This window comes from Myodes glareolus, chromosome 1 (genome assembly GCF_982192425.1).
Source record: "Myodes glareolus chromosome 1, mMyoGla1.1, whole genome shotgun sequence".
NCBI classification, from domain to species: Eukaryota; Metazoa; Chordata; class Mammalia; order Rodentia; family Cricetidae; genus Myodes; species Myodes glareolus.
Genome location: NC_142026.1, coordinates 71,541,805 through 71,554,635, shown reverse-complemented (window position 1 = coordinate 71,554,635; position 12,831 = coordinate 71,541,805). Strand labels below are relative to the sequence as shown.

Sequence of the window (12,831 nt, the reverse complement as noted above, 5' to 3'; positions counted from 1 at the left end):
GTTCGAGGCCAGCCTGGTCTACAGATTAGTTCCAGGACAGGTTCCAAACCTCAGAGAAACCCTGTCTTGGTCTTGTTTGCTTTTGTTTTTTCAAGACAGGGTTTCTCTGTAGCTTTAAGAGCACTGGCTTCCAGAGGTCTTCCAGAGGACCTGGGCTCAATTCCCAGCATCCATGTGGCAGCTCACAACTGTCTGTAATTCCAGTTCCAGGGTACCCGACACCCTTGCACAGATAGATATACATGGAGACGAAACACCAATACACAAAAAAAAGTCTTGGGATGGGGTGGAGGCCAGAAGACAGTTGGTCAGAGTTGGTACTCCCCTTCCACTATATAGGTCCAGGGGATTTAGCTCAGGTCATTGGGCTTGGCTGGAGACACCTTTACCCCCTACCCCCTGAGCCATCTCGCAGGTCTGTAAAATGGATTAATGTCTACTTTACTGAACAGGCCCAGTGTGTTTGGGGATTTAGGAGGCAGCAGAGTCAGACTGATCTGGTTCCTTCTTCCCTACCAGGCTTCCGGACCAACACTGAGCTTATTCGCCGTGACTGAAGGAGTAGGTTTAGACAGGAATCAAAGACATGGCTGCAAGCATCCCGCCAGACAGCCTCCAATCAGAACAGACATCATCATTAGTATCCCAGGAAACAAGCGCCGAAAAACAAGACTACAACCCCGAGGTTTGGCACCGAAAATTCAGAAGTTTTAGTCCCTCAGAGAGGTCTGACCCCATCCAGGATCTGAAGCAGATCTCCCAGCTATGCTCGCTGTGGTTGAGGCCGGACCTGAACAGCAAGGAGGAGATCCTGGACCGGCTGGTGCTGGAGCAGTTTATGATCTCTGTGCGGCCAGAGCTGCAGGCCTTAGTGAGGGAGAGCCGAGTGAAGAGCTGCAAAGAACTGGAGAAACTACTGAGGAGCGGCGGGAAACCGCGCCACTGGGTAAGCACAAGTTCAGGCTCAGGGGAAGGACAGCCGTGGGGGCTGCTATGACCTGAATGCAGAGCCCACTGAGGCTCTTGCCCTTCGTCAGTGGCCCTTAAGAGGAGAGTTTTGCTTCCTAAGAGTTAAGTGGCAATGTTTGGGGACTTTGGTGGACTTGCCCAAACTGATCCGCAATTCACTGTGTAGCTGAGTATGACCCTGAGGGTCAATCCATGTCCAGGAAGACAGAATTGCAAATAAATCAAGTTGGATTGCTAAGTCAGCCCAGGAATGGTCCTGTGAGAGGGATAGCCAGGCTCTGACCCAGGGTCTCATCCTGTTCCCTTCCTCCCATCCCTCCTCCCCAGTCTATAATCCACTCCCAAGGACAGGTGTACCTCCTTCGGCATCCCTATGCTAAAAATGCTGCAGCCGTGAAGAATGGATGGAGTGATGTGAGATGGTCCCCGGAGCACCTATCAGAGAGCCAGGAGCCCCCCGACAGAGGCCCAGAATTGCAGAATCTGCCGGAGACTGAAGAGCCGTCCACCAGTCAGGCAAATGTGTGACACAATCTCTGGGGCGGTTTGGGAGAAGGCACTAGAAGGCCGGAGTTTGTGGGAGATCTGTTAAAGGCTAGGGTGGGACACACCAGCTGTAGTTGCGCATCCCATGCTTAGACATTGTTATGCAGAATGGAGACCTGCCTGCCCGCCTGCATTAAAGCTTAGCATTGAGAGTGTGGAGAGAGCCTCCCTGACAATGGGGATAGGTGTCGACCTATGAGTATAGCAGAATATCGCTAGGCAACATTACATCGAAGCCTCGTGTTGGCTGTAGGCTGCATGGGACTGACCTAGGCCCTTTGTGTATGTGTGATAGTTCTGTAGTTTGGTTTCTTGTGGGACTCCTAACAGTGGGGACAGAGTCTGTCTCTGACTCTTACTGGCTTTTGGGACCCTACACCTCATACTGGGTTGCCTTGCCTATCCTTAATACAAGGGGAGGTGCTTAGTCTTCCTACAACTTGATATGCCGTGTTTTGTCGCTATCCATGGGAGGTCTGCCCTTTTATGAATAGAGACAAGGGGAGTGGGAAAGAGGTGGGGGAGGAGGTGGGAGAAAAGGGAAAGAAGAAACTGGTGGGAATATAAAATAGATAGGCCTGGCGGTGGTGGCGCACACCTTTAATCCCAACACTCGGAGGCGGAGGCAGGTGGATCTCTGAGTTCGAGGCCAACCTGGTCTACAAGAGCTACTTCCAGAACAGGGCTACACAGAGAAACCCTGTCTCGAATTAAAACACACACACACACACACACAAGGAAAGTGTAGAGAAAGGATCGGTGGGGTGGGCAAGCTTTTAATCTTGGCTCCGAGGAGGCAGTATCTCTGAGTTCAAGGCCGTCTAGGCCAACAGAGTGACACCCTGCCTGACAATAGAAAATTTGTGAAGCCAGCATCAACATCAAACTGCAAACACAGTGTGTGCCCTGTACCTGAAGCCAGTCAGAAGGTGTGGGTAGGGATAGGGGAAGCATATTTTTTTGTTTGTTTGGGGGCGGGGTTTCACACTGTAGCCCAGGCTGTCCTGAACCTTGGCATCATCTTCTCACTGCAGCTTCCTGAGTTATAGAACTGCAGGCCAGGTAGTTTAGATGTAGAAAAAGAGTCCCCCTCTCTCTCTCCTGTCTCTGTCTCTGTATCTCTCATTGTCTCTCTCTGCTTGGGGACCAGCTCATCCACATAACACCATGTGAGGCATGGGCTAGCGTGCAGACTGACAAGGATTCAGGTAGAACTGCTTGTACGCACCGAGGATATGCGGTATTAAGGAAGATAAATTTGCTGGTAATTCCAGTTGGAATGCTAAGTCAAGACAGAAATGGAGTTGTGAGAGCCACCTCTAGAATCTTACCTGGGGTCTCTCACCTGTTCCCATCCCCCACAGTCTGTAATCTCCCAAGGACAGACGTCCTTCCAATGTGGTTCCGGTTTGGAAATGGCCAAAGTCAAGGCGGATGACTGGGGTGACAACGTGGTGGTGTTGTCGGATGATAGTCTCAGCGGTGACGAGGCTAGTCCAGGGTCACAGAACCTGTCCGGGACTGAGTCATGCATCAGCCAGGTGAGCGCATGGCACCATCCCTGGGGAGAGATGGGAGATTTGGTGAGGGTTGGGTACAGACCCACATGTGTGGACACGGGAGAAAGCAGACGTGCTAGTCCATCTGTCTCCCACTAAAACGTCATGAAGATCATGGAGAGGGGACTAGAGAGAGGGTTCAGCTGTTAGGAGCACTTGCTGCTCCTCCGAGGACCAGTGTTTGAGTCCCAGCACTGTCTTGAACCAGGGGACTCTAACACCATCTTGTTTCCTTGGGCACAAACACATAAATGGCATGTACTCACACAGACACATAAATCATGGCTTAAAGAGTACAGGAACCCTGGAGAGATGGTTCAGTGGTTAAGGCGCTTGCTGTCCAGTCTGATGATCTAATGTTGATTCCCAGGCCCTTGAAAATCCCAAGGAGTGGTTTGGCCCCTGGGGTGACGGCTTGGGACCCTCTAGGTTTTGTTTTGTTTGAAGCAGGGTGCCCTGTAACTCAGGCTGCCCTTCTAGTCACGTAGGGCAGGTTGGTCTTGAGCTCGTGACCTACCTGCCTTTATCCTCCAGCCGCTGAAATTGCCGGTGAGGTCTACTACACCCTCTGAGCTCGTTTTAGATCTGTTAACCTACATAGTGTCTAGAATTTTTTTCCCATTTTATGAACAGTCTCTTGACATAATCCCAGCTGTCCTGGAGCTTACTATGCTGGTCTTGAACTCAGAGACTCACCTGCCTCTGCCTTCTGAGGGCTGGGATCAAAGGTGTGCAAGGCCACACCCAGCTGCTGAGAGTTGTAACAGTGTCCAGCCACTGTCAAAATGCACACTGTGCATCAGAGGAGACCCCTCCCCCATCAGAAATCATCCTTCAATTGCCAATTGGTTTAAGGTTATCCTATATTTATATGTGTGGCTATTTTGCGTGCATGTATATCTGCACACCACATGTGTGCTTGGTGCCTGTGGGAGAAAGAAGCCACCAGACCCTTCCCCTACAAGAACTGGAGTTACAGATGGTTGAGAGCTTCCTTGTGGGTGCTGAGACTCGAACCCAGGTCCTCTGAGCCATTCCTCATCTAGCTTCATTAGCCCCCCATCTTAATAATATCCGGGTTGAGAGACATTTTGCATGTAGAGTCAAAGGCAGGGAAGAGAAAATAGCAACCAATAAGAGTTTGGAGGTGTGGTGGCTTGACATTATTAACAGACTTACAAATATTAAGAGAAGAATATTCGTTTATGTGGGGTACTGGGGTAGACCATAGAAGTGTGAACATTCCCTCAACTCTGGGAAACATTTAGTGGCCCAGATCAAGTAGAAACAGTTTTCTTTTTCCTTCTTTTGTTCTTTCTTTCTTTTTTAAAAAGATTTATTTTGTGTGCATTGGTATTTTGCTTGCATGTTTGTCTGTGTGAGGGTGTCGGGTTCTGCGGGAACTGGAGTTGCAGACAGTTGTGAGTTGCCATGTAGGTGCTGGGAATTGAACCCGGGACTTTTGGAAGAGCCCACTGAGCCATCTCTCCAGCCCCGTAGAGGCAGATTTCTGTGCTCCAGCTCTCCACTGAGCGATACACCCCATAATTGTTCTTCATTGTCTCCTGCCAAGGAAGAGGAAGATTTTCTGGAGACGGTTCCCGGGAGCAGAGAGACAAACTACCTGAGACCTGAGCTGAACCAGGGCAGTGACTTGGTACAGGACTGGGATGTCCTGTTTTTACCTCAGGACTCTCAGCCGACACAGGGTCCTGGTGAGTATGGGGTGGGAATTTACTGGGGACTTACTACCCCTTGTCCAGCATCCCCATCCCCGTGGGAGGAAATTGGCCACCCCCTCCCCACCTTCTTTGTCACCAGTTTTCCAGAGAGTGTTACAGGCTGAGCTCTCAGACCTGGGATGTTAATGGGCTGTTCCCAGCCAACACCAGAATTCAGGTCTGTCTAGTCTGGTATGGTCAGGGTGGTCTTTCGTAAGTGTTGTGTGTCTTCGTGGGGAAAGGCACCTACCACTAAGCCCTATGTTCAATCCCCAGGGCCTTCATGCTGACAGAGAACTCACCCTCTGTCAGGTAACTCACCAGAAGTTACCCTCTGCCCTCTGTGTTCTAAGGGTGGCACCTCCCTCTGTAATCAAGCAAATAAATGCAATACATTTTTGAGGTGGGCTCTCAAGTTTTAAATGTTGTATGTGGAATCCCTCCCATTAGATTCTCTCCAGGTAAAAGCTGCCTCAGGGATGCTTCAGGAAGACACAAACGTGGATGCTGCTACATGGGCCACCCGTATTCTAGCAAAAAGGGATACAGCTGTGAATACGGGTCTTCAGAGGCTTAGTAGCTCCAGTGCAGACAGCTTGCCCACTCCGCAGGGAAAGGCCTCCTGTGTGGGCAATACAGAAGATGGACAGTTAGCGGTCGCTACCCCACGGCCTGAAGAGTCGGTGGTTCATCTCGCTGGCCCGGCTCGGTTTGGGTGCAGTCAATGCAACAAGAGTTTTCTTTACAGGTCTCAGTTTATTATCCACCACAGGACCCACACAGGGGAGAGACCCTTTCGGTGCCGCTCGTGCGAAAAGGGGTTTCTGCAGTCCTCAGACCTCCGGGTTCACCAGCGCATCCACACAGGCGAAAAGCCTCACCGGTGTAGCATCTGCAGCAAGGCGTTTACCCACGAGTCCTCCCTGCTGGGTCACATCAGGACCCACACGAAGGAGATGCCGTACCTGTGTGAGAGCTGTGGAAAACGCTTCAACCACAAGGGCAACCTCAACGTCCACGTCGGCATCCACAGCGACTCAAGACCCTACAAGTGTCTAGAGTGCAACGCCGCTTTTCGACAGAAGGGGACGCTGATGCGACACGTGAAAATCCATTCGAGAGCGGTGCCCCTGTAATTCTATGTCGGGATTGAAGTCTTTTCCTAGAGAGACTGTAGCTAGCTTACCCTTGTTCCACGCTTCCTGTTCCATGGAAGCATTTAGGATTGTCTCATCTCCTGAAGGTCTGAGGACAAATGGATTTCACTATGGCCCCCCACTGATATTTGTTTGAGACAGGATCTCGCTATGTATCTCTGCCTGTCCTGGAACTCTCTATGTAGACCAGGCTAGCTTGAAACTAAAGAGACCCCACTTACGTATGTAACCCAGATTGACCACGACCTTGTGACTCCACCCATACCTCTCTGCCCAGAGTGTTGAGATGCTGTTCCTTCGCAGGCTTTTATACGCGCATTGTTACTGGTTGATAATGTATTGTCAATATTGTCAATATTGAACAGCAAAACGGGAGTGACCTTTGTCCCCTGATAACACTGTAAAATGTGGACTTTTCCAATAAATTACTTGGCAAAAGACAATTTTATAGTAAACTGTGTATATTTCCCCATTACCATTATTTTCCTTAATATTTCAATGAAAATTGAGTCTCAGAACCAGATGTGGCGGTGCATGACGTTAGTCCCAGCACTCAGGTGGATCTCAGGAGTTCCAGGCCAGCCTGGGCTACAAAGTGAGTTCCAAGACAGCCAGAGTTACACAGGGAAATTATGAAAATTGAGTTTCAGGTAAATGTTTAGAACATGTATACTAAAACTAATGTTTTAAACTTAAAAATTTCATCTATTCATTTGTTTATGCACTTTGAGACAGGTTCTCTCTAGGTAGCTGTGGCTGGCCTGAAGCTCATTTATGTAGACCAGATTGGCTTCGAACTCACAGAGATCCTCCTGCCCCTGACTCTAGAGTGCTGGGATTAAAGGTGTGACCCATCCAGCGCTTATTTTTCTGTGTGTATTTGTGGATTGCTCATTCACTTCAATTTTGTAAATCTTTTTCCTTTCTTTTCTTTCTATTTCCTTTTATATTTTCAAGGTAGGATTTATCTTTGTAGCCCTGTCTATCCTGGAATTCACATTGTAGACCAGGCTGGCCTCAAACTCAGATCTACCTCCCGAGTATAGAGACCAAAGGTTCTTTTTCTTCCTTTCCTTTGCTTTTTTTTTTTTTTTTTGGTCTTCTGAGACAAGGTTTCTGTGTTGCTTTGGAGCCTGTCCTGTCTTGTAGACCAGGCTGGCCTTGAACTAGCAGATAATCCTCCTGCCTCTGACTCTAGGTGCTGACTGGCCTGGAACTATGTAGCTTAGAATAGTCATGGGCTAGCCTCCTGCCTCTGTCTGTTCTGAAATTACAGACTTAAGCCTAAACCCACCACATGGAACTCAAAAAATATTTGAGACAGAGTCTCACCTTATTTCCCAGGCTAACCTTGAACTCATTGTTACAATTTAAAAACAAGGCTGGGCGGTGGTGGCGCACGCCTTTAATCCCAGCTCTCAGGAGAAAGAGGCAGGTGGATCTCTGAGTTTGAGGCCAGCCTGGTCTACAAGAGCTAGCTCAAGGACAGGCTCCAAAGCTACAGAGAAATCCTGTTTCGAGAAACCAAAAGAATATAAATAAACATTTAAAAATATATAATTTAAAAACAGCGGGAAGGGAGTCACGCCATACAACAGGGCTCAAATGGGAGGTTTATTGGAAGAGAAGAGAGAAGGGGACAAAAAGGGACAAGAGTAGCAGGCGAGAAAGATGGGAGGCAGGCAAGGCCCACCTTTTATAAGGGAACCTAGCGAATGCGCGCAGGAGCTGTTCTTAGTGGAGCAGCTGAGGACATATCCTGTCAGGACCCCAAGAGCAGGCCAGTGCAGATGCCTGAATACTAACAGTCACCACCATTCTCCTGTCTCAGCATATGGAGTTTTGGGTTTTACAGATTTGAGCCAAGACATCCAGTGTATCTCTATTTTTTTAAATAGCGGTCATGTGTAGTTATGAAAAATGTCCAGCAAAGGCCCTTTTCTGACGTGTGGGGCAGGCGGGTTCTGCTTTGACTAGACAAAGGGAATTCTTTTCTTTTTAATGTTTTTAGATTTACTTATTGTTTTATGTGCATTAAGTACCATGAGTGTGCCCGAGACCTGTGGTGGTCAGAGGAAGGCAGCAGATCACCTGGAGTTGCAGTGATGGACAGTTGTGAGCCACCATCTGGGTGCTGGGAAGGAAACCTTGGTCCTCGGAAAGAACAGCCAGTGCTCTTGACTGCTAAGCTCTCTCCAGCCCAAGCGAAAGCCTTCGGTCGATAAAACAGTAAGAGAACCTTTCCGAAATCGGAGTTTCGCGCATGCAGTGTGAAGCTAAACTTACCCCACGCCCAAATTTGGTTTTTAAAGATGTATTTAAGCTAAATAAAACATCAACAAGAACAACAACAACAACAACAAAAACCTAATGTTGCCTGGCAGTGGTTATTCATGCTTTTAATCCCAGCACTCGGGAGGCAGAGGCAGGAGGATCTCTGAGTTGGAGACCAACCTGGTCTACAGAACAAGTTCTAGGACAGCCAGGGCAATGCAGAAAAACCCTGTCTTGGAAACAACAACAACAACCAGTGTGTCTGTGTGAGTATATGCCTGCATAAACCAGAAGAGGATGCAAAACTGTTTCCCAAAATGAGTTAGAGGAGGTTGTGAGCTGCCCAGTGTGGGTGCTGGGGACCGAGCTCAGGTTCTCTGCAAGATCACTATATGCCGAACCACCTTCCCAGCTCCTAGTGTTTTTATTTTAATTATCATTTATTATGTATACAGTAGTCTGCCTGTATGTATGCCTGCAGGTCAGAAGAGGGCAGCAGATCTCAGTAAAAATGGTTGTGAGCCACTGTGTGGTTGGTTGCTGGGAACTGAACTCAGGACCTCTAAAAGAGCAGCCAGTGCTCTTAACCACCACCTCGCCAGCCTCAGCTCCTGATGTTTTTAAAAAAACCTGTCCTGCCTGCCAGCTCCCAAATCACAACATGGAGACTTAATTATGAAAATTCAGCCTTAGCTTAGCCTTGTTTCTAACTAGCTCTTACAACCTAAACTAGCCCATTTCTGTTCATTTACCTTCTGTTTCATGACTTTATTACTTTTACTCTGTATTGCCCATGCCGATTTCCTGCTTCTGCTGTGTCTGCCTGGCGACTCCGCCTTTCTCTTTCCCAGAGTCCTCTCTGTAGCACAATTTCTTTCTTTTTTTAAAAAAAATTTATTTTGTATTGATATTTATTGAGCTCTACATTTTCCTCTGCTCCCCTCCCTGCCTCCCCCTTTCCCCTTCATCCTCCCACAAGGTCCCCATGCTCTCAATTTACTCAGGAGCTCCTGATGTTTTAACTACATTTATTTGTTTTGTGTCTGGAGGTTGGTGAGTATGTGCCCTGATGCCCATGTGATGGTCAGAGGACAGCGTGTGGAGGTCGCTTCTCTTTCCACCTTGTGACACCGGTATGGAACTCAGATTTGCCGGTGCCGTCACCCACTGAATGGCCTCCCCTGCCTCCAATTTCCCATGTTTTGTAGATCTTATCATGAGTTATTTTGTTCTCACAGCTCTGAAATGTATGAGGTTGTTATTGGCATGTAATGATCTCTTGAATTGTAGCTTGTTTTTGTTAAGTCAGGATTTATTTGTTTATTTATTGGCAGTACTGGCTCTCTAGGCCTCCACACTGTAGGCAAGTGCTCTACCTTTGCCGTCCAGTGAATCCCTCATTGGATTCAGGGCAAGAATTCTTCTGAGTCTTTTTTTTTAAATTTTGGCACAGGGTCCTGGAACTCATTCTAGTTCAGGTTGGTCTTGAACTTGGGATCTTCATTCCTTGCTCTCTTTCGCAGCTGGGATTACAGACCTGTGGCATCAGATATAGCTTATTTTTTAATATTATTATTTTTTTAGGGGCTGGAGAGATGGCTCAGAAATTAAGAACACTGGCTGCTCTTCCAGAGACCCCGAGTTCAATTTCCAGCTACCACATGGTGACTCAAAGCCATCTGTAATGGGATCTGATGCCCTCTTTTGGCGTGCAAGCATACATGCAAACAGAACACTGAACACATAATTAATAAAGATTTATTTAAATTTTTTTTGAGACATGTTCTTGTCTAGCCCAGGCTGGCATGAAATTCTACACAGCTGAGGCTTGATCTGACCTCTTGACCATTCTGCCCTTTCTTCTCAAGTACTGGCTTTACAAGCATGTACTTCCATGCCTAATTTATGCAGTTTGAAAAATATTTATTTTTAAATGTGTATATGCATGTGGAGGAGATAGTGGGATTTGTGAATGAGAGTATTAATGCTCTTAATTACTGAATCATCTCTCCAGCCCCTATTTTTCTTTATTTTTATTTTATATTTATAGGGTTTTACCTGTAGTGCCCTTGGAGGCCAGAAGAGGGCGTCAGATGCCCAACTCCGGTTGCTCTTAACTGCTGAGCCATCTCCCCAGCCCTAGTTTTTTTTTTTTTAAAGGTTTTTATTTATTTATGTGTATACAGTGTTCTGTATACAGTGTTCTGCCTGCATGTATGCCTGCAGGCCAGAAGAGGGCACCAGATCTCATTACAGATGATTGTGAGCTACCATGTGGTTGCTGGGAATTGAACTTAGGACCTCTGGAAGAACAGCCAGTGTTCTTAACTGAGCCATCTCTCCAGCTCCCAGCCCTCATTTTTAACTGATGTACTTACACTCTCTTTGTTGAGTACCATAAGACACTCAATGCATATATACGTTGTACAGTTTTCTTTTGTTTTTGTTTTTCTGGTTTTTCAAGACAGAGTTTCACTGTAGTTTTAGAGCCTGTCCTGGAACTAGCTCGTGTAGACCAGGCTGACCTCAGACTCACAGAGATCCGCCTGCCCCTGCCTCCCGAGTGCTGGGATTAAAGGCGTGCGCCACCACCGCCTGGCTTCGTAGCACGGTACTTAAAGCTTTCTCCTCTGATACTTGCCACTTACAGTGGAGACTTTTAATGCCTTTTCTGCTCCTGGGGTACAGCAGCTATTCGGAACCTCTTTCCCTGTTCAACCATGACTTAGTGCCCACGAAGGAATAAGCTCTTTGCTTACTGATCTGAGGAATTTATTTGTAACATATTAATGACTGAATATTTTTCAAAAGCTAGCTAGCTAACCAGCTGCACGTGACGCCCAGACAGGCCTGCAGCACACAGTGCTGAGAAGAGAGAAAGAGAGAGCGATCCACAGGGAGAGCTGGGCCTTCTCAGCAGTCTTACAGCAAAACCACTTGTATTTCATTTTTAAATTTTAATTTATTTTTTTTTTCTTTTTTTCTTGTTTTTGTTACAGGGTTTCTCTGTAGCTTTGGTGCCTGTCCTGGAATTCACTCTGTAGACCAGACTGGCCTCAAACTCAGAGATTCACTTGCCTCTGCCTCCTGAGTGCTGGGATTAAAGGTGTGCGCCACCACCTCCTGGCTTAATTCAATTTTTGCATCCATTTATTTGTGCGTGTCTTTACCTTGTGCATACACACACGGAGGGCAGCAGGCAACCCACAGGTGTTGATTCCTCTTACCGTCCTCTGGGAACTCAGGTTCCCTTATGCGCGGAGCCAGGTGTCTGTACCCACTGGGCCACCTGGCAGATCTACTACTTGCATTTTGATTACAAAGTTTATTTCTTGATAAACATTTAGCGAGCACAGAAAAAAAAAACCCACCACCAACACGCAAAGTAGTGTCTCCAAGAATGTCAGTCATTGAGCCAAGTGTGCTCAGGAGTCCGCTGGGAGCACAGGGAGGGAAGTGGGGATGAAACTTGTCCTTTGCCAGGGGAGCCACAGAGAAGTAAGGAACTGCAGCAGTGGCTCCTGTCACCAGGCCAAAATGACAACCCTCCTGGGTGTGCAGGCAGGCTGGCTAATTAGTCCCCAGCACCGACAACAACAACGCTCCACTAGCTACTTCAGAGTTCAGTTCTCTTGAACTGGTTCAAATTGATTTATTCCCAAATCCTTCTGCCAAACGTCGGGCTATTTTTTCTCTCTTTGGCATTGTGTGTGTGTGCCAGCTCAAGATGCCTGGAGTAAATTGGTCACAAGGACCCCGTGGTGAGAAGGTGTTCAGAGTCCCCGCAGGAGCTACTAACATCACTTTTAATGAGTCCCAAGAGTGAGCAGCTCAATTCCTGCCAGCTGCAGTTTGAAATTAGCAACAGAAAGTTAACTCTGAGAACCTGGAAAACATCGTTTGTCAGTCGCCGGCCCTGAGGGTGGCCTGCCGGTACTCAGTGCTCATTAATTTAACTCAGTGCTCATTAGTTTAAGAAGTGATTCTCGCCTGTGTCTGATCGTAAAGACAATACACACGGATTCACCAAACACACTTGATAACACAGAGACAGGACGATGGAGAATGTTTACATTGGCCACAGTCCCACTAATTTTTTTTTTAATTTATTTATTTTATACACATTAGTGTTTTTGCCTTCTGTGTGAGGGTGTTGGATCCCGTGGAACTGGAGTCACAGACAGTTGTGAGCTGCCACGTGGGTGCTGGGAATTGAACCCTGGTCCTCTGGAAGAGCAGTCAGTGCTCTTAACCGCTGAGCCATCTCTCCAGTCCCCCAGTCCCACTAATCTATTTACAGTTTTTACCATACATATGAGTCTGCACGCTACGGCCACCCTGTTGGTGTGAAAGTCAGAAAAAACAGTTTCCCAGCAGTCTGCTTAGGTTGCCAGTCTTGGAAGCAAATGCCTTTCCCTGATGGACCATCTCATTGGCCTACCGTTGTTTTTTTCTTTCCAATGTATTTTTTTTTTAAAACTAGGTCTCCTGTAGCTCAGGCTGGCCTACGACTGGTTGTGTCACCAAGCCTGGCTTTGAGCTCTTGATTCTCCTATCTCACCTCCCTAGTGCTAGATGTACAGGCAGGCGCCACTATTCCTGGCT

At 47.4% G+C, this 12,831-nt stretch overlaps 1 protein-coding gene across 1 annotated transcript; it reads left to right on the top strand.

The window, feature by feature from the left end:
* Positions 1 to 534: 534 nt before the first annotated feature.
* Positions 535 to 5,931, top strand: LOC125395518 (zinc finger and SCAN domain-containing protein 5B-like). The gene is made up of 4 exons (XM_087896144.1): positions 535 to 946; positions 1,297 to 1,485; positions 4,648 to 4,789; positions 5,246 to 5,931. The coding sequence occupies exons 1-4, from the start codon at positions 587 to 589 to the stop codon at positions 5,929 to 5,931; spliced, it is 1,377 nt and encodes a 458-aa protein (XP_087752270.1). The 5' UTR covers positions 535 to 586.
* The last annotated feature ends 6,900 nt before the right edge of the window (positions 5,932 to 12,831 follow it).